We start from the raw sequence: 19,536 nt of genomic DNA, 5'->3' as shown, positions 1-19,536 counted from the left end.
CCGTTCTCACAGTAATGTGCTACATACTGGCCATGAGTCGCTTATCTCTGACTTCTTTTTTGCTTTACTACAAGGGTTGTCTGTTCCTAAAGAGGCTACCCTGTTATTAGATGTACATATGTTATCATTTTCTTTTAATAGGGCTCCACAGTATATCAAATTTATGGTTGTTGCAGTATCAGTGTAGCAATAAATGCCAGATATAAACTGCGTGATTTGGCTGTTACACAAAGTAGGTTTACTGCAGCTGATACCAAGGCAATAACACATAAAAGTATATACACTTATAAGCAAATTATGAAAGTATATTTTAAAAGAGGAACATGTAAAAATCACAGCTAGGATGGCATCCCAGACATGCTTCCTCTATTACTATTAGGATGTTTCCTCTTTGTGGGAGTTGACAGTGAATGGTATGACTGGAAAATATTTTGTTCACATGACTCATTCTAACAAATATATTTACAAAAGCCTGCCACTTGGCTGTTACAAGTCACTGAAACTATTATTAGATTTTACTAAAACCTAACGGAGGTAACGTGTCCGTATTTGCTTTTTTCTTCCTCGGGCATTTTGTTAAACCCTTCAGTTTGAAGACATTTTCTCCCAGTCGATGGCAGTCCATTATACTTTTGACAACAATGTATCGTCTATTAATTTGCAATGGATGCACTTTGGGTTTGATGCATCCAGGACAAAAAAATGCGTCTCGGGTAACAGATGATGCGATTTCATTTTTACAGTAAGAGGTATTGACCGCCTGTGCGAGCGCTGGTGCTGTTCATTCAGGATTCACGCTGCTAATCACACATGCGCTTCTATATTTAGCTGCTCCTTTGGGTGTTGGTCTGGCGCTTCTCCTGAAAAACCTCACCATTCAGCCGCGAGGAGTAAGATGCTTAAGTGTTTAACCCTACGACGGGATGGGCTTTTCCTTGCCCACCCACTCCCCTCGGCTAACGGCTGTGGATGGAGGGTTTAAAGGCAGGCTGTGGAGGTTCCAGCATTTATTGCTTTTAGCTTATTTTAGCTCATTTTTTACTCTCTGGTCTGGTTTAAAAAGCTGATGGTTTGATTTTAGTCAGATAAGAAAGATACATCTGAGCCAAGCCACCTCCTGTACTGTTTTCTACTAGTCAAATCTTACAAATAGGACTGTTAGAGAAGTATATCTTGGTTTATTATGTTTTCATTGTCTTAAGCAATTGTAGCAAAGGCTTTGGGTTCCTCTTGTGAGAATTTCTCATCATTTTCTATTTTGCTTCCTGAAAAAAAAACCTATTGATTAATAGCACTCAGTGACACTGGGATTCACCCAAAGCTAACAGGAAGCATCTGTGTGTAAGTTATCATGTTACACCACGCTGTTAAATGAGCTGTTTGCACACGATTGCTTAGTGTATTCCTAAAAGCGACGTAATCGCCCAGCCTCTTGTTAAATATAGAACACGTCGGTTCTGAATCAGTAGTCGGTCCAAAGAAAAGGAGAAAAGAAGACATTGCTCTTCACTGTGACCTTGTCGTTCGTGGTGCATCACCTTCCATCTCGAAAGGCTTTTCTTCTTGTTTCGTAAGGCTGTCTCAAGCGACGTGGAAATGCAAGCCGAGTGGAGAGGAAGGAGGCCTGTGATGCATGTGGAGACACTGCATCACGAGTGATGGGGCTTTACAGCCATGCTGGCATGCTGGGGGGGGGAGGGGTCCTGTAGTGCTGACTTGGTCAGGCAATGCAGGAAGAGCAAGATGGAGAGACGAAGGGGAGACTGCACAAGGTCTTTGAGTCATACACGGCTCCATTTTTCATCTATGGGGTCCTCACTTGACTTTGCCCCCTCCTTTTCCTCTTGGATGTTTGAGCCTGCATTTGCTGGTAGCCGTACAGTGGGATGGGGATGGGGGGATTTCTCAGCCTCACACACCACACGGCTGCATATCACAAGTGCCTGTAAAACACACTCTGCTGTGTGATCGAGCCCTGGTGCAAAGTGCAGAAATCTGTGCCAATGACATAAATAGAAATGTGAGTCTACTATTAGTTGTTAGGTTGTCTAGAAAAAAACAGTATTTTTTAAATTTTATTTTAAATCTCAGTCTGACAAAAACACTACATTCAAATGAATACTGTCTCCACACCTTTGAATTTCTCTATCATCCTTTATCCCTCTGCCTCCGAAAGGTGAATACGTAAAAATCAAAGGGAAAGCCTGCAGCGGAGCATACCACAGTGATGACTAATAGGGGTGACTCAAAAAAATGTTACAAGATTAACATGAGTTTTAAACATAATACTTAATTCGAATATGTCTTTTGAATTTTAAGATTACAACATTTTGTCTTACACACCTATTGTGAGACGAGGTTAATAGTTCACGAGCTTCGTTTCTCTTCCCCTCACCCCCCTTGCTCAGTCGAAAGGTGGTTTCTTCCACACGGTCAGTCAGGTGATACTTTCCGCTTCGCCATTTTGTGCTGCTGCGACGGGTATTTATCCGAAGAGTCGTGACTGTCCCGTTTACACTGTTAGTTAGGCGATTAGACGGTTCTCGTTTTAGCCGGTGTCGCATTCCCAGGCCGTGGCCTTCGATCAGTTCACGTCAAGTGCGATTTTCTTTGGACCCATTAGTAGTTGTTGTGTATATTTCTTTATTTTTATTTTTTATAAATACAGAGTGAGAAAGAATGTCGAGCTCAAGCCCCGAATACGCACCGTTCTTCGCAGTGATGGGTGCCTCCGCGGCTATGGTGTTCAGCGGTAATTATCACACTCTTTGGTTTATCTTATAAACTTTTTCTTGTATGTTATCGCTGTCAGTGTTAATTTGAGTGTTTAAATCCAATGAAGTATCGCTGTCAGCCGTGGCGCTCGCCTTGAAGCTAATGTAGCTAATTAGATGCTAACGTTTTCAATGCTAACTCTGAGCTGTCATGTAGGCTATGCATAGCCGGACAGCGACCGTACTTTATTTCTAACATCTGTTTTTTTTTTGTGATTGTCAGTCACATTTATCGCTAACAACATTTAACACTTCAACCTCAGACAGCCGAAAGGACTAGTCAAGGCAAGTTAACTAGTTTCTGGGAGCTACTAGTTAGCCTTTAGCTTTGTTCGGTAGCGCTTGAAACTGAAACAAAAGCACACGAAAATAAAACCTGCTGTTGGCTTTATGGTGTCAGAACAGAACAATATTACGTTAAAGCAAGGTCTATTTGTTTGTTATAATTTACAATACAAGTTTTAACCTTTTACGGTTGTGTTTCTCCTAAACAGCTAACAAGCAGCATTTAACCCATTACTGATTACCTTCTCTGCTTCTTTACTAAGTACCTTCATAAGTAAGATGTGTATGTGTGTAAATGTCACAGGTTTTGCACAGAGCAACTATTAAGTGTGTAAAAGTCAATGAACATCATCAATTTAGGACTTTAAGTTTAGTGGTTCCACGTAGCCGTCTTACCTGTAAGCCACTATATATAATTATAGGTGTGAATATTAATTTAAAGCAGCTTATTTTCTGTTAAAAGGGCTCTTTCCTGTACCTTTAAACCCCCACTGGAAACAGTTATCACCTGGTTAACTTCCTTATTACTGAAAGGAGTGACACGAGGTCACATGATGATCACATGAGACCATTGATTCTTTGAAATGTCAAATTTAAACCTTGAATCTGAGAATTGGCATTAAATATGTTCAAACTAATGCAATGTGCGGATTCTTTTTTTTTTTCTCAGAAACACAGCCTTAGTTACAAACGCCCAAACTAGGTTTTTGTATTTTTTTTTTTTTAGTTTAAAGTGGCACAGACAGTGGACTTTGAAATGTTTTATTGCTGGTTATAGATGTGTTTTTTATGGATTCTTTTCCCAGGTTGCCATTAGTTCTCCATCAATTGTTATAGAAGATGCCAGCATGTGACTGGTGTGAAATTAACTCTCTGCTAATTGACATTTACAGAGAATTGGACTCGCTGTTGCTCGAGGCCTTGCTCATAACTGGATTATTTAAAGTTGGAAATTGCAGGTTGATTGTATTAGCTTTGGGTAATTTCTGCATATCCTTTATCAGACTTTTTTATTTTTTTTATTTTTTTTTTCCAGCTCGGGGAAATCTTGTATGAAAACTGCTATTATCACGAGAAGCATTAGAGTGCTCCTGTGGTTTCCAAACAAGTTAAATGTTTGGTAATAGAAAACGCCAGCCTGGTGGTGGTGCTTCATAACGCTAGCGAAGGAGTGACAGCTGGGGAGCTTGGTGGTTGGGAGGGGCGAGGGGGGGTCGTGCTGCCAGGAAGAAGGGATGTGATGGAGGCTGGGAGGAACAGGGATGCCTAACGATACAAAATCCAGATGGAAGAATCACGCACCTTGTTGTCATATCCACTAATGTGGCTTATACCAGTTCAGAAACCGAAGAAATCTGAGGTCTGGCTCGAAGCGGTGAACACGCACAGGGTGTCACAAGTAATGTTTACCATGACTGCTGTGCTGCTGTTGTGTTTGCTGATACAAGAACATGTGGATGGCTACATGTATTGTTGTCAGGTCTACAAAGGTTAGGATTCAAATGTTGACTGCTTTAAACTGTATAGCTTTAATTTTCATTTCATATAGCAATTTGTATTCCCTCTAAGTTGCTGTTAGATTCTTAAAATAAAGTAAATCTTAAAATGCCACTGTGTGTTCTGGGCAAATTTGATTAGAGTCCAAATGTGTGCAGCCTGGTGTTCTTTCTTGCTGCACAGCTAGCATGCAGTTTTTATAGAGTAATGTATGCTGTTTGGTGCATGATCATTGTGCACGTAAGATCATCCATAGCTGGAGGCACCTCCTGTCCTGACGTCATGGGGCATCCCATATATCAAGTATTCAACAGGGATAACGCATGAAAAGCCTAAAAACAAAAGGATTAGGATTAAAATCTAGATGCTCTGCCTTCACACTGCAGGAGAAAACCTCCCCGTAACACATGAAACCTTCCCGATCGGTACACAATGACGGCTGCTTTTCTTTTGTCACACGTCAGTAAGGCCAAGACTATGAAGAAACAAGTGAGGTGGGTGAGGCATATTCTTACTAACAGTGGCTAAAGTTAAAGTGTTGGATGGTTCAAAAAGCCCCAAAGCTAGATGTTAGTTTACATATACTGTCCTCTTCAGTAGTTTGCTGTTTTGAATCAAAAAAGTCCATCTTACAAGGAGATTATTTGGTTGATTGTGCATGTGTTTGCTGCAGTTGAAACAGTGTGTTGTTGGAATTTGACATTTGAGTTCTCCATCTGATCATGTGGGCCAAAATGAAAAGTAAGACTGTGTTTTGCTTTTGTTGGGGGTCTGCAGAAACCGAGCCCAGTCGCGCTCGGGCAGACGTCCTTCGATCGGCCGGAGTGATTTAACCCGCGCCGATGGCACCGGTCTCCTGCTGCGTCACCAGAAACTGAAAGGAACATGGCCGGATGCCATGTGCACGCTTGAAGCCTTTACAGCTGGGCGTGTAGTTCACCGGAACCGTCTTTGCACTCGCAGAATACGAGGAAAGAGGAAGCGCAGTGCAGGACACCCCGGGCTCTCAAGATCAGACTACTTTCCAAGATCTTACTGGGGACTTCTCAGATTTAATCAGCATCATTGTGGTTTTAAGGAATCAAGAAAATGACCTTGCTAGACAGTTTATTCACCAATCCATTAGGGATTTAAAAAGTTTTAAAAGATGAAATTGTGCTCTTTCTTATAGAGGGTAGATTGTTTGAGTCGTTTGCAAAAGACTACCTGTCTGTAAGTAGAATCTAGTGCAAAATGCATTAGAAAATGAACTAAATAGTTCTGTTTATTGCAGGATTTGGGACTATGACAGCACATATGCATTAGAAATGAATCAGCCTATATACCAAATCAGAATACGGCTCCATATCATCACTGTTACATGTTTTGTGGTTGTAAACGTGTTCGTGTAATTGCAGCTGTTCATCCCACGGTGTGGAGAAATCTCGTCAGACCTGCTTGTGTCAGATTTGTAGCTCCTCTGACAGCCTCACCTGCAGCTTGTCGAGTTGAGCTAATAGGAGCTGTTCGGTATTTGCTTTGTTTCTAGTTTGAAGCTGGGTGATTGACCATCGCTGTCATTAGACCGGTGTGTGTGATGTAGGCAGCAATGTTTTCTCCTCAGTATCAGAGCCATGAAGCTTTCTGTCATCTTCATCATGTTGGAGTGAGCTTTGCCAGAGACTCCTGTGTTGTGCAAAATGCACTCGACACACATTGCATCATCATGAAATGTTAGTTCCCCTCTGATGCACAGTTTCCTTATGTCAACATCCCTAAGTGTTAAAGCCCATGGCTGTTTTCTGACAATAAATAAACATCTCACCTGTGTGACAGGTGTTTCTATAATGTCAACATGCGAGTGAGTTTATAATGAAAAACCAAACTTGTAACAGATATTTGGCCTCTTTGAATGGGTGGGGACGGGGAAGTGACGTGTCAGTTTGTCAGCTGGAAAAATCCCGCCGTGAAATCATGTCGGATTTTTTTTTTTTCTTTCTTTTTAAGGAAATAGAATCTGTGACTGTTGTATTGTTGCTCCATGTCTTATTTCGCTTCTGCTTTGTTGTTCAGCCGTGCCCCGTGGTCTATCGTGTTATTCCCGTTGTGCTTGAACATGTCGTGTGTTTTGTCTCCCTCCAGCCTTGGGAGCGGCCTATGGCACAGCGAAGAGCGGCACGGGTATCGCTGCCATGTCTGTGATGAGGCCGGAGCTCATCATGAAATCCATTATCCCCGTGGTCATGGCTGGTATCATAGCCATCTACGGCCTGGTCGTAGCAGTGCTGATTGCCAACAGCACCTCAGAGAACATCACTCTATACAAGTGAGCTCAACTCTCGTTTCACCGTTTTAAACACTGCTTCAGAGCTGATCACATCAAATGTTGGGTCTGTGTTAACCGACTGCAGAACTGCCCCTCTTATCACCTCATCACATACGTTTGGAGGGGTTTCTGTCTGCGCGCTGTAACCCCACTCTTAGCCTTTTAGTCTTAGTGTTTAATTTAAGAAAACTTCCTGTTGACTAAATATACATTTTCTAACTTTCACATCTAGTTAAACCCGTCTTGTGCTGACTAACGCTGCTCTGTGTCTGTAGGAGTTTCCTCCACCTCGGAGCGGGGCTGAGCGTGGGCCTCAGCGGGCTGGCGGCAGGCTTCGCCATCGGCATCGTGGGCGACGCCGGCGTGCGGGGCACGGCTCAACAGCCGAGGCTTTTTGTGGGCATGATCCTCATCTTGATTTTTGCCGAAGTCCTGGGTCTCTACGGGCTCATCGTCGCCCTCATTCTCTCCACAAAGTAAACTCCCCACCACCCCCTCCAGATATCTCTACTACGAGATTGATCTTTTATGTTGCTGCTAGAGAAAGTGTAAAAGTGGGGGGGGGGGGAGATAAAAAAAAATTAAATGAATAAAAAAAATCTGCCATGCAAGATGAAAGAAATGAAAATGGAGGGGAAAAAATGATTTAAAATGGCTCCATAAATATGGTCTTTTTCTCAACGATGTGTACAGTTGTCCCAATTTGATAGTTAACTTGTAAATGCGCAATGTAGTGATTCGTCTGTCTTGTATGTGTGTGTGCGTGTGTATAAAAAAAGAAAAGAAAATTGGTAAGATGAAGATTTCTTTCTTCCCTCCACTTATTTCAGGCTTTGAATTCAGCCGAGGCAGCTTGGCTTCTGGTTTTAAAGAGCTGACCAAAAAAAGGCCGCTCAGCTTTTGTTTCCTCCTTCCATATCGACAGGGCAGTTGTAAGAATATCTGAAATAATCTCAAGGATCTATTTGTAAAAACGATTGTGTATGGACTTAAGATTTTTTTTTGTTTTGTTTGTTTTCCACTGATTTTATTTATAAGAAATTGTTCATTGAACTGTTCAAATGCAGCAAAAGTCTAATTGTCCGGGATATATACATATATAAATATATATACAGATGTATAAATATCTATATAGATAGATTTAATGCACTGTGGGTTAATTGTGATAAATGGTTGGAATTCCTCTGGATGTAATTCTTGGTTTAATGATTCAGACTGCCTTTAGTATGTTGCTGGTGGAGTGGGCGTTTTGTGTGTATCTGTATTCTAATCAAAACGCGAACATCTTCAAAACTTCAGTGTTTCTTCCTGTAGTACTGCTGTTTGCATTAAAGGTGTGTGTGTGTGTGTGTGTGCGCACGCGCGCCCTGCGTTGGGTCTCACAGGTGTAACTTTTCACATTCCATCTCTCCTTCACGACCTTCCCGTTTCATCCGTGGCCGTAGCTCGTCTCTCCCTCATTCCAGCCGTTTTAAGTCCTGCATGGGGTTTCAGTGTTTTCTCGCTGTTGGAACATGAATTCTGCAGAGCAGATTCGTTTCCGAAGATTTAATCCGGATCAGAATGCAACTCGGGGCCGTCAAGGATTTCAAGCTCCCTAGGAAAATTTGTAAGTGAGATAGTTTTAAAAAAAAAAGGCAGCAAAAATCTGTGACGGGGGGGATTAACAGTAGAATCTCTTGTGGTTTTCTGCAAGTTTGATCTGGAACTTCTTTTCTGGAAATGAAACTGCTGGTGCATTTTACTGAAGCGGCAATCTAAAATCCTGTACAAGCGCTGATATTGAAGCTACCCTGATGTATCAACGTTTTCACAATTAAAGATTCCAACTTTTGACTGACTTCCAAACACAAAGTGTTTTCACTACTTCATCTTTTAATTCCCATACTGACTGTGCCTTGTAGAATTTGAGAAATTGCACTTTCTGCAAAAAAAAAAAAAAAAAAAATAGAATTCAGAGTGAATGCTGAATGACTGCTGGAAAGCTATGAGTAGCAAAATGCTAAAATCTCAAAGAAAAATGAAAGCAAAAGGCTAGCTAAGAGAAATGTTTCTGCAATGCATTTCTATGGGGAAAATATTTGTCAAGTTAAATGTTTTGAGAAGTACAAAAGTCCTAGCGCCTGTCTCCTGAAGGAGTTGAACCTTTTGCTATCTGAATGGCATATGAGACAAAAACAGGAAGTAAATCACGGTTATCACAAAAAACGTAGCTTTTACAGTATGCATCTTTCAGTTTCACTCTGTGCTCAGACCATACCACAAACTGCAAAAGCAGCACTAATAAAAATAAATAAATGGGCGGATTGTGCTGGAGGCAGGTATTCAATCACAACAACCCAAGTTATGGAAACATAATTGGTACACGTTTTATTTTAGCTGCACAGGACAACCATACACCATCTCTTATCTACAAAAGGGAAAAAAAACTAACTGCAAACGAACTCAATCTGTTTCAAGGCTCTTGAGCAGAGTCTGAGAAATACTGCTGATGGCGCTGAATGTGGCGCTGTCAGGAAACAACTGAGTGAAGTCTTTGCCCTCCTCTAAGCTGGCGCTGAGACGAGGATCCAAAGGCACAGAACCTGAAGAGAGAAGATCAAGATGAACCAGCTTCTCGACTGAATCAGCAAATAGTACAATAACACAGTAAATGCAGAGCAATCGAGTGTGTCTGAAGGTTGCATATATGACTTTTTGGCACACATTAGTTTACTTTGCAGGGTAGCTGCATGTGACTCATCTGCACACACAGCTGGTAACAACTGAAAGAAACCAGCTTTAAAATACACTATTCTGTCCAAAAAGTCTCATCTGATCCAGCAACTCATTATCTACCTCCTCCCAGCACCAGAATTTGGATCGACCATTTTAACAGTGTGGCAGTGGTGCAAAAAAAAGAAGAAAAGGTTTCAAAAATCATAAATTGCAAGTGCGTTCAGGGTGTGGGGCGCCCTCTTGTGGCTGCAGGCTGACATTACAAACCGCTCACTTTGGTCTGTCTCACCTAAGAACACGGATCCGGTCAGTTCGGCCAGTTCTTCACCACCACCCTTTGAAAATATGTTGCTGCACTCCTGTAAAATAACAGCACTAAGAGAGGAACAAACATCCGGAACTGCGTTCGATTCGCATTCAAACTAAAACAGATGACTCACCGAGCAGTGTGGGCAAACAAAGCCGCTCATGTTCTCTACAATTCCCAGGATCTGAAGACCTGTTCTTTTGCAGAAGGTGATTTCTCTCCTCACATCTCCTGTTGATACTGCCTGTGGGCCCAACATCAGTTCACACAGAGATAAAATGTAGCTGGCTGTAGCCCCTCCTCGAATGTAAACTTGGGTTAATAAGTCTGCTGTTTACCTGAGGTGTGGTGACCAAAACGGCCCCATCCACTCTGTGTTTTTTTAAGTTTTCCAGCACGGCCAAGTGCTCGTCGGACGTCCCCGGTGGTGTGTCCACCAGCAGCACATCCAGCTCCCCCCACGCAACGTCTGACACGAACTGGCCAATCAGAGCTGGAGGACGGAGGATCATTCAATCAGACATGAGGATATTGAGATAAATGAGCTCAAGAGCAAAATTCTATTGCCTCTCTTTTAAATTTACAGTCATACGTCGACACCTATTGCCCAGTTTGGGAAAAGTGTGAAAATTTTTTTGCATACAATTGAGAATGATAGAAATTCCTCAGAGTTGTTGATCATTACATGACTGCCTAAACCTAACAAAAATCCAAACGTGACAAAACAAATCACCCAGAGTCCTGTGGGCCAAGTACACACCTTTCGTCAAAGACTTATTGTGCAAATGTGTGCCCCTAAATTTGCACAATAAGTTCGATTAGTTACACTGGTGAGGACAGCCGCTTTACAGTTACTTCCACTGACTGACACACCTGTTTTCTTTGGGCCCCTCCACACCACAGCTTCATCGGGGTCCTCCATCAGGAAGCCGATGGACATAAGAGCCAGACTCTTCTGTGGGTCCGTGTAAACCGGTACCCAGCCTGAGTCACACTGGTGCACCTCGGGCCGGCCCACACTCAGCATCCGGGGGATACTGGGCCCGCACAGGTCAACGTCCAGGATGCCAACCTGATGAGCACAGGCGTTTGGGTGATCTGTAGGTTAACCCCATCTGCTTGATGTCCACGTGAAAGCAGTCAGGCACTGGAGAAGCTCACCTTCTTTCCTGCATGCCTGAGAGCCAGGGCCAACTCTGTGGTGATGGTGCTCTTTCCCACACCTCCCTTCCCTGACAGCACCAGAACAACATGCCGAACCTGGGCCAAGTTCCCATCTCACATAGAGTAGAGAAAGAAAGCAAAAAGAAAGGTTTACGTCACCATTAATAGCTGTTTATTAGCTAACCATAAAGATTAGCTACAGGCTAATTTGTCATTTTGGTAGCTTTATGACAGTTAATACTTAGACATAATAGACAATAACATTTCTTCACAAACAGAAACTTGTCAGATGATATGTGTATGGTTTGGTCTACTTTTATAAGCAATTTTGAGTAATAATATCGATCTTAGCAGGTGACTGAGTTGAAAGTTTGAGTTAGCTTCAGCTAACCAGTAACATAAGTCCACGGTCGGTTGCAGTTTCCTGCTATAAAAATATTTATCAAATGTAACAAATGAACAAGCTATAAATACCACTAAAACCTTAGCTTATTTTTCATTTATCCAATATATTCCACATACCACGACTCTGCTCCATATTTTAGATTGAGAGCTACAGCACGCATACGGCAAGGAGACAACAGCTTCCGGTATCGTCAAGCACCAATCACAAGGCTCGTGTTGAAAGTTTGTCCCGCCCCTCTTCACAAGCAACCAATAGGCCACGGGTTTGAGAAATGGTGCATTCAAGTGCACCTAAAAACTGTAGCACTTTACCGTTTGTGCCTGTTTAAAGAAGATAGTGATATCAACCAGAGCAACAGGACAACAAACAGTTCTAAAACTTAATTTTTACGACTTTAGAAGAAAATTATAGATGTTTAAACGACTCTATTTGCTAATTTGTTGTTACGTTTTGAATAAAAAAATGCTTTAGAGTCGTACTATCAACAGCACTAACAGTTTAGAAAGCATTTCATAGTGTTTGTGTTTTTCTGTATTGCATTGCACAAAGCGTTCAGATCAGCAGGGCCTCACGTGACGCATCTTAGACAAGCCAGTTTCCATGAACTCCTCCTCCGCTAAGCTTTAATCCAATGGGAGCTCAGTGAAGGAGTGGAGAAGTTGTGTTTACGTCTGTAAGTGGGACAGAGTGCACACACACCGCAGCTGTCACACAGACGGACAGGAAAGGCAAATGAGCCACAAGCAAAACAGGGTACAGGAAGACCAGTGGAAGGTAAGAGCAGGACACCACGGCTACTTTTCTGCTTGTTTTAGGATGAAGCATCGCTTGGGAAACTTAGTGGGACATTTGTGAAATTTCCGCTGTCAGCTGATCATGATGATGATGATGATGATGATGATGATGGAGTGAAGCTGTGGAGGTTGAGACACCGAGGCAAGAGAGTTGAAAGTTTGATTTAGTATCTTAAAAAAAGACTCATGTTCACACTGCTGTCCAGTGGTGACTAAGTTATTGTCATACCCATGAAACAATGTTACTGTCCTGACTCAGAGCTCCAGATGATGCATTTGGAGTAAATAGGGTAAGGCTCAATTAAAATGAGACTTGCTCTAGACTGACTAATCTAAACTAATGGGAGTCATCCGCTGCACCTGCTTTGCAAAGCAGCAAGCAGCTGCTGCGTTTAGGGGCTGACATTAACAGGAGATGTGCCACCAGGTCCAGGTACAGAAGGTAAAACTGTCTCATTTTTACAGCAGAGATGATTCATCTGTCATACCTGTAGCCATGAGGATACCTGCAGTCTAGTGTGGTTGTCTTTGTCTGTGGGTTTTATTGTGAAGGGTTGCATTTCAGAGAACAGAACCTCAACTGAGGGAATCGATTGTAATGATTCGTGTCAGCAGATGGTAAACAGCTCAAAACTTGGATTTGATTTTGTCAAACCATAATAATCGTCTCTTTTTGATCAGTAAATCAGCTGTTATCTGGTTTGAGTTAAAAAAAGACTTAGCTGACATTGCTGAGGTCTGAAACTGTTGCAATTTTGTGGGTGTTTTGTGCTCTTTATCAGAAAGTAGCTCAACTGTGTGACTTAAATCTACTTACATTTAGCAATAATGTTTTTGCCTGTGTATCTGTTACTAAAATATTTCATGAACCACTGGACAGATTTTAATAAAACTTTCAAAAACTAATCATTGGATGCACGTCTACAGCTGATTAGCTTTTGGAGTGAAACCAGTTCAAAATAGCCGCTGCAGCCAACTGACCTTTGAAAGCTCAAAAATTGATATATGTCAGTCAATTTTATTGATATTCTGCTAAATTGTAGCCGTGAGGCAGTCCTACTTGTTGCACAATTTCTTTGCTTTAAACTGTAGCATTAACTGTTGAATTCAACCATGTTTGTCTGTAAGAAAATATCTCATGAATGACTAGTTAGATTCTCATGACACTTTCAGAAATGAGTCATTGCACGTACATCTACGTCTGCGCAACATTTGGAGTCAGTCCAACTCAAGATGGCTGCCTTAGCCAAACACAAACATGGCTCGAACTCGGCCAGTTTGACAGACGTGGAGCTAAAGTGTGAGGTTGCGCATAATTGCATTCTGTGAATTGTGTCACACCTTTTTGGGCCGAGTGACTTGCTGAATGAAGCTAGCCTACAGTTGATTTAAAGATCCAGCACATGCATGGATGTGCTTCCTGTGGCCAACTGTGGCATACGGAGACAGATAGAAATAGATCCAGGACAATCAAATCATTCTGCACCGACTGCCTCATGGGGACGGTAACAGAGCTTTGAACTGGCTGCAGGAGTGTGTCAGTGACCTGCTTCTGAGCTGTCTGACAGGTTTGTGAGGAAGTTTGCAGCTTCTCTCAGCACAAGAATTGCACCTTCAAAGTCCTCAGATTCCAAAAACCTGCATGTGTGAACTCTTCTAATTTTGATTCATTTTGTGGTTAAACAGTTTGCTGTTATTCCCCTGTCTGTCCCCTTTTTTTTTTTTTTTTTTTGAAAGCATGCCCCTAGAAATCCATGAATAAAGACGACGTGTGCTTGGAGAGCACCGCTGACCTTACTTACTGGCCATATATCAAGAAGCGCACGGCCTCCAGCTCGTTTGCCAGCTGGTCACTGGGTCTTGTGCCGGCTGTCCGCAGAGCTGCCATGCTGAGACGAGGCAGGAACAGCAGAGCTCGACATTTGACCTGGAGTGACACGAGGCAGGAGACAGATGTCCTGGCTGCGGACCATTCCACCGACGGTGAGGAGCGGGAGAGCCAAGCAGTGACCCAGGTGAGAGACGGCGTGAAAGTGGCTTGAGCACGAAAGCTGCAGTGGAAAAAACATAAAAAAAAACAAACAAAGGAAAACCAGAGAAACTGGATTTTCTGTGAAAATGCAGTGTGAACGCCAAGCACTGTAATGACTTTGCTGAAACTTGCTGAAGCTGAGCTGTTAAAGCTAAAAGTAGCAGAATGGTACTAAAAGTACCATAAGAGGACAAAAATAGAGGAAGTACACTGACACAGATTTCAAAGAGGACAATGTTTTCAAAGGATTTACAGAGGTTTCTTTGCATTTTTATGGGAAAAACATGTTAAAAAGTAAACAAATTACAAAAACCAAAAGCCACAGCACCCATCTACGGAATGGGCTGAACACTGTGATACGTGAAGGGCTAAAAACAAACACACACACACAAGTATGCAGAAGCAGTTAGATTGCGAAAGAACGTGCCGAAACACAAACAGGAAAATAATAGTGTAGATGCTGAATCAGCTTAAGAAAAAAACAAAACAAAAACAGAAAGGCTTCAGTAGTTTTCCACTCGTGTTGATCTGTCAGAAATAGATGTTAGATGTGCTTCAGAGGCCAGCAGAGGCAGGCTGGTATTTTTGGAAGGTGTCTAATTTTACTTAGTGGCACACAGGACGTCTTATGGCAGCGAGACACGCCAACCTTTTAGGGAAATAAGACACTTTTTGGATAGCTGGAGTCAAAAACACAAAGACCTGTCACTTTTACTGAGCCATGTCTGTGGACTCATGAGGCTCTGATTTGTGCTGTGTGTGTGTGTGTGGGGGGGTGGGGGTGGGGGAACACAGATCAGCGATTTGGAGCCGGAGGTGGATTACCCGGACAGACCAGCGAGCGTCTCAGAGGTGGTGCCCTTGCCCAGCACGCCGCCGCTGACGGGGGAGTCCTTCTGCCTCTGCGAGCCTCAGGAGGAGGTCGGCCAAGGCTTCGGGGTCACCTCCGACTGCGTCTGCGGGGAGGAGGATCAGGGTGAGGACGAGATGGTGAAACACAGCTGGAGAAGACACAAACATTGAACAGCCGACCGGAGAATAGGCGCATCTTTTTTTTGTCAGTGTTGTTGACTTTGTGAGCGTGTGAGTTGTGTTTTTGCACAGCTGTTACAAAGGAAGATGTGTTCAGCGTGATGAAACACAAAATGGTACATTGTTGGTGAAGTAACTTGTGATTTTAATAAGACTTGTTGTTCTTATGCAGTTGTAAAACTTCAGCACTGGGCTGCACAATATCAGACAAACATGATATTATTGTTGAATACTACAAAGTTGAGATAAACCCACGTGCATGGCACTGTATTATATCTTATGAATTATTATAACCATAATATTGCGCACTTTGATGTTTTTTCAGTATATTCTGCAACCCTACTTTTGCGTTGATGGCATTAAATTAGTTTCCCTTTTTCCAACAATATGTTGTTTTTTTCTAGTTCATGCAGCTGGTAAATTGAAGCATCCTGTCAAATCCTAACACAGGACTGTAGTGTTAACATCTTCTAGTTGATGCTGAACACAAAGGAAGGAAGCTGAAAAACTTCCCTGTGGGTTAAAGTGATCGTTCAGATCTGGCGTTCAGCTGTAGGAACCACCGACCTCTGCTGTTGGTTAAGTGTGAAGCTCCTAATGTGCTTTCTGTGCTGCGTGCTTCCTCAGCATTTGACTGGGTGTGGGATGAGCGCTGCATGTCGTCCGGCGCTTTCCTCAGCTGCGACGACAGGAAGGTGAGCTTCCACTCGGACTACAGCTGCGGCACGGCTGCCATCCGCGGCACCAAGGAGCTTTCAGATGGTCAGCACTACTGGGAGGTGAAGATGACCTCGCCGGTCTATGGAACGGACATGGTTGGTGTCAGTCTCTGAAAGCATGTGGATTTAGTCTGAATGTACTCTGTATCCTCAAGTGAGGGCTGATTCGCCTGGTTGTTTTTTTGGGTGGGGGTTTGTGTAGATGGTGGGGATTGGAACCTCTGAGGTGAACTTGGAGATGTTCAAATACAGCTTCGGCAGCCTGCTGGGTCACGATGAAGACAGCTGGGGGCTCTCCTACATGGGTAAGAAGTGATGTGTGGAACTAGCTGTATTTTTTACCTATTATAGCAAGCAGTTGAAGCAAACAATCTGTTTTTGTTTGTTTGAAGGTCTGCTCCAGCACAAAGGGGACAAGGTGAAATTCTCATCTCGGTTCAGTCAGGGCTCAATCATAGGAGTGCACCTGGACACGTGGCATGGCACCCTGACTTTCTACAAGAATCGGCACTGCATAGGTGGGTTTTTGACACCTTTGTGCCTCCGTGTATTTCAAGATTGCAGCATTTTAGATACAGTTATGGGAAAAAAAGTCCACCCTCTTTTAGTTATATGGACATAAGAAAATGATCCGGACTTTATTAGATGCTAAAACCTTTTAATTTACCCTCAAGTGTACAGAAACACATGACAGATCCCAGCATGTCATAATTTATTAAACAAGGAAATTTATTAAACAAATGAAGCCAAAATGAAAAAGGAACTGTGTGAAAAGTCCACCCTCACTGCTTCCATTGGATTTGGGAGGGAAAGTATCAGCCAGGAGCTACTGGTTGAAGGTTAAAACTTGTGACAAGACGATTAGAGAAAGACTCAACAAGTATGGTTTGGTGGGAAACGTAGCCAGGAAAAAGGCTTTTTTCCTCTAAGAAGAATACGGCAGCATGACTTAGGCTGTTGAGGTGCATCTGAAAGGACCTCAGGACATTGATTTTCTTTAGACAGGTGAGACCAAAGTGGAGACGTTATCTATAATTCAAAGGGTCACATTTGGGGAAAATCAGACATTATAGAAACACAAACACCTCATACTGTCAAGCATGGTGGTGGAGGGATGATGATTTGGGCTAGTCTTGCAGCCACTGGACCTGGGCACCGTGGGGTTATCGGGTCGGCCACAAACTCTTCTGTAAACCAAAGTATGTGAGGCTGGAGCTTGAACCAAACTGTTCAAAAAGCAGAACAACGGAAACAAAGGTCAGCAAACCTCGGTGAACTAAAGCAGCGGGGTCCAATCCTGGTCCCGGAGGGCCACTGTCCTGCAGGTTTTAGATGTTTCTCTGCTCTCCAGCAGGTCTTTGAGTTCTGCAGAAGTCTGTTAATCACTCAGTCATTCAAATCAGGTGTTTCAAAGCAGAGAAACAACTAAAGCATTAAGTATAGTGGCCCTCCAGGACCAGGATTGGACACCACTGAACTAAAGAGTGGGCCAAAATTCTTCTCCAACCATGTAAGAGACCAATAATGAGAGTTATTTCTGCCAAACAAGGTTCTATAAGCTGTTAAATCATGGGGTAGCTGTAGTTTCTCACTCAGCTCTTTCGTTCTGGCCCTGTTTTTGTTTAATAAACAGAGACATGATGGAATTTGTTGTGTTTTTGTACACTAGAGATTGGGTTTGAATATTTTTAAAGCCTGCTAAAGACCAGATCATTATGTCCGGATAAGTTAAACCCTAATCTTGATAGAGGGTGTATTTTTTTTTTTTCCCATGACCCCACGCCCGGCTGGGTTTTAAAATCTGGATCCTTCCTTCCACGTCTAACAGGTGTTGCCGCCACCAGGCTGCAGAACAAGAAGTTCTACCCCATGGTGTGCTCCACGGCAGCCAAGAGCAGCATGAAGGTGATCCGTGCCTGCCACACACCCACCTCCCTCCAGTACCTTTGCTGTGCCCGGCTGCGCCAAACGTTGCCCTGCTGTCCCGACGTAGCTGCCGCCCTGGAACTGCCCCCGGGCCTGCGCGTCCTCCTCCAGAACCACCTGGGCTGGGTCTTCGCCCTCAGCAGCAGCCCCGATTCGTCTTCATCGTCATCAGAGGAGGAGGAGGAGGCGTACTTCTCCGATTCCTGCCAGCGGGATGGCGACAAGCAGACCAGCGTGCCTTCGAGCCCCGTCTCCACCCTGAGTGCCTGCGCCTCCCTCAGCCCCGACCCATTCGACTGCCCCCGCCACACGGCTTGCCACTGCCCCCCGACTCCCCCGAGCAGCGACTACGACAGCTGCTGCTCCGAGCCGGAGGATTACCAGTGCAAGAGATGTCGCTGGACATGACGGGGTCGCCTCTGAACATTCTGTCCGAAGCTTTTCTACCACTGCCATCCACGTTTGCTCAGAGCAATCTGGACTTGTAGCCGCTTTTTATGTAAAAAAACAAACAAACAAAAAAAAAAAAACTTGAACTGAGAAACAGTGAAAGAATGTAAAGCATCAGAGGGCTATTTGAGCCAATTTATCTTGCTCAAGTTATTTATTTTGCTTTATTTTTTATTTTATTTTTAAAAATATGCCTGTGTTACTTCAGATTAGTCAGATTAGACCTTGATGACAAACAGGGAAAAAAACAAAAACAAATTTAATCTCAGGTATAAACTCCAACAGGAGAGGTTATTTTTTTTTTAAATACTGTAAAGCTAAAGTTTGATTTTATAATCACTGGTTATCAGCTGAGTTTGTCAATTCTTATGAGTTTTTTTTTACTTTTTTAAATATTATTATTATTATTATTACAGTTACATTATTGAATATGAGCTTTCTTGCTCAGGGCTATTCTGTAAAATAAAATCAAAAATAGAAACTCCTGCTGTGGCTTATTTTATACCCAAATCACACAGAAACACTTGGGAACAAACAAACTCAATTTTTCCCCTGTGCTTATTAAAATATTTCTTTATTTACATAAAAAGGTGCTAGCTTGTAAACATTGATAAGGATACAACAGGTAGTGTTTCAAAAGCAAGGATTCCATATTTTGGTTTTTAATGTGTGCAGGTTAGTCCAGGACCAGCTGAGGGTTCTGGGCTGTGAAGCAGCGGTACACTCTGGCTGAAATCTCGGCTCCGATCCGTCTCTCCTTCCCTTCGGTTTTCACCAAGAGCCCAGTCAGCATCCCTTTCCTCTCCGCTTCTGATTCCAACTTCTGGTAAGCCTTAAAAAAAACAAACTTCTGAGCACCGTTTGGCACACAGAGCCATCAGGACTTGTGTTAGGAGCTACCTGCAGGAGCGCTCGGGGAGACGGGAAGGACTCGGTGACGGCGGAGGCCACGGCGGGGCTGACTCTGTTCAGCTGCTGGATCTGTCTGCTCCAGACCAGGCCAAGCCCCGAGCCGTCCCTGTCCACACGAGCCCCGGCGGCCCACGAACCGTCCACGCAGAACGGCAGCTCGGATGGCTCTGTCAGGAGTCTGCGGAGGGAGGAGGGAGGAGGGAGGAGGAGGGAGG

General features: G+C 43.3%; 4 protein-coding genes across 8 annotated transcripts in view; 2 read left to right on the top strand and 2 right to left on the bottom strand.

The window, feature by feature from the left end:
• The first annotated feature begins 2,491 nt into the window (after positions 1-2,491).
• On the top strand, positions 2,492-8,486 carry atp6v0cb (ATPase H+ transporting V0 subunit cb). Its single transcript, XM_017418363.3, has 3 exons — positions 2,492-2,752; positions 6,678-6,861; positions 7,137-8,486. Exons 1-3 carry the CDS (start codon positions 2,680-2,682, stop codon positions 7,339-7,341), a joined length of 462 nt encoding a protein of 153 aa, XP_017273852.1. The 5' UTR covers positions 2,492-2,679; the 3' UTR covers positions 7,342-8,486.
• Positions 8,487-9,205: 719 nt separating this feature from the next.
• nubp2 (nucleotide binding protein 2 (MinD homolog, E. coli)) lies at positions 9,206-11,772 on the bottom strand. 2 transcript variants are annotated; one of them, XM_017418360.3, is made up of 7 exons: positions 11,573-11,764; positions 11,048-11,163; positions 10,760-10,958; positions 10,225-10,379; positions 10,020-10,130; positions 9,869-9,938; positions 9,206-9,446 (listed from the first exon to the last, which is right to left on the bottom strand). In XM_017418360.3, the coding sequence occupies exons 1-7, from the start codon at positions 11,586-11,588 to the stop codon at positions 9,307-9,309; spliced, it is 807 nt and encodes a 268-aa protein (XP_017273849.1). In that variant the 5' UTR covers positions 11,589-11,764; the 3' UTR covers positions 9,206-9,306. The 2 variants fall into 2 exon arrangements, with proteins under 2 accessions (XP_017273849.1, XP_037836845.1); XM_037980917.1 differs by lacking the exon at positions 9,869-9,938 and having other exon boundaries at positions 9,267-9,446; positions 11,573-11,772.
• A 328-nt stretch (positions 11,773-12,100) lies between these two features.
• Positions 12,101-18,526, top strand: LOC108237129 (SPRY domain-containing SOCS box protein 3). Of its 2 annotated transcripts, none has more exons than XM_017418351.3 (7): positions 12,101-12,230; positions 13,988-14,265; positions 15,078-15,258; positions 15,942-16,129; positions 16,236-16,338; positions 16,426-16,551; positions 17,862-18,526. In XM_017418351.3, exons 2-7 carry the CDS (start codon positions 14,005-14,007, stop codon positions 18,365-18,367), a joined length of 1,365 nt encoding a protein of 454 aa, XP_017273840.1. In that variant the 5' UTR covers positions 12,101-12,230; positions 13,988-14,004; the 3' UTR covers positions 18,368-18,526. The 2 variants fall into 2 exon arrangements, with proteins under 2 accessions (XP_017273840.1, XP_017273842.1); XM_017418353.3 differs by having other exon boundaries at positions 12,110-12,230; positions 14,130-14,265.
• Positions 18,527-18,967: 441 nt separating this feature from the next.
• Positions 18,968-19,536, bottom strand: part of LOC108237138 (probable crossover junction endonuclease EME2) — a 2,664-nt gene continuing 2,095 nt past the window's right edge. For all 3 annotated transcript variants that reach the window (XM_025006411.2, XM_025006414.2, XM_025006412.2), the window contains exons 7-8: positions 19,310-19,499; positions 18,968-19,241 (exon numbers count right to left, since the gene is read on the bottom strand). In XM_025006411.2, the coding sequence (XP_024862179.1) occupies positions 19,086-19,241; positions 19,310-19,499 (346 nt within the window). In that variant the 3' untranslated portion in view covers positions 18,968-19,085. The remainder of the gene's footprint in view (positions 19,242-19,309; positions 19,500-19,536) is intronic.

This window comes from Kryptolebias marmoratus, linkage group LG17 (genome assembly GCF_001649575.2).
Source record: "Kryptolebias marmoratus isolate JLee-2015 linkage group LG17, ASM164957v2, whole genome shotgun sequence".
Taxonomy (NCBI): Eukaryota; Metazoa; Chordata; class Actinopteri; order Cyprinodontiformes; family Rivulidae; genus Kryptolebias; species Kryptolebias marmoratus.
Note: the sequence above shows the minus strand (reverse complement) of the source record. Positions and strands in the feature narration are given on the sequence as shown.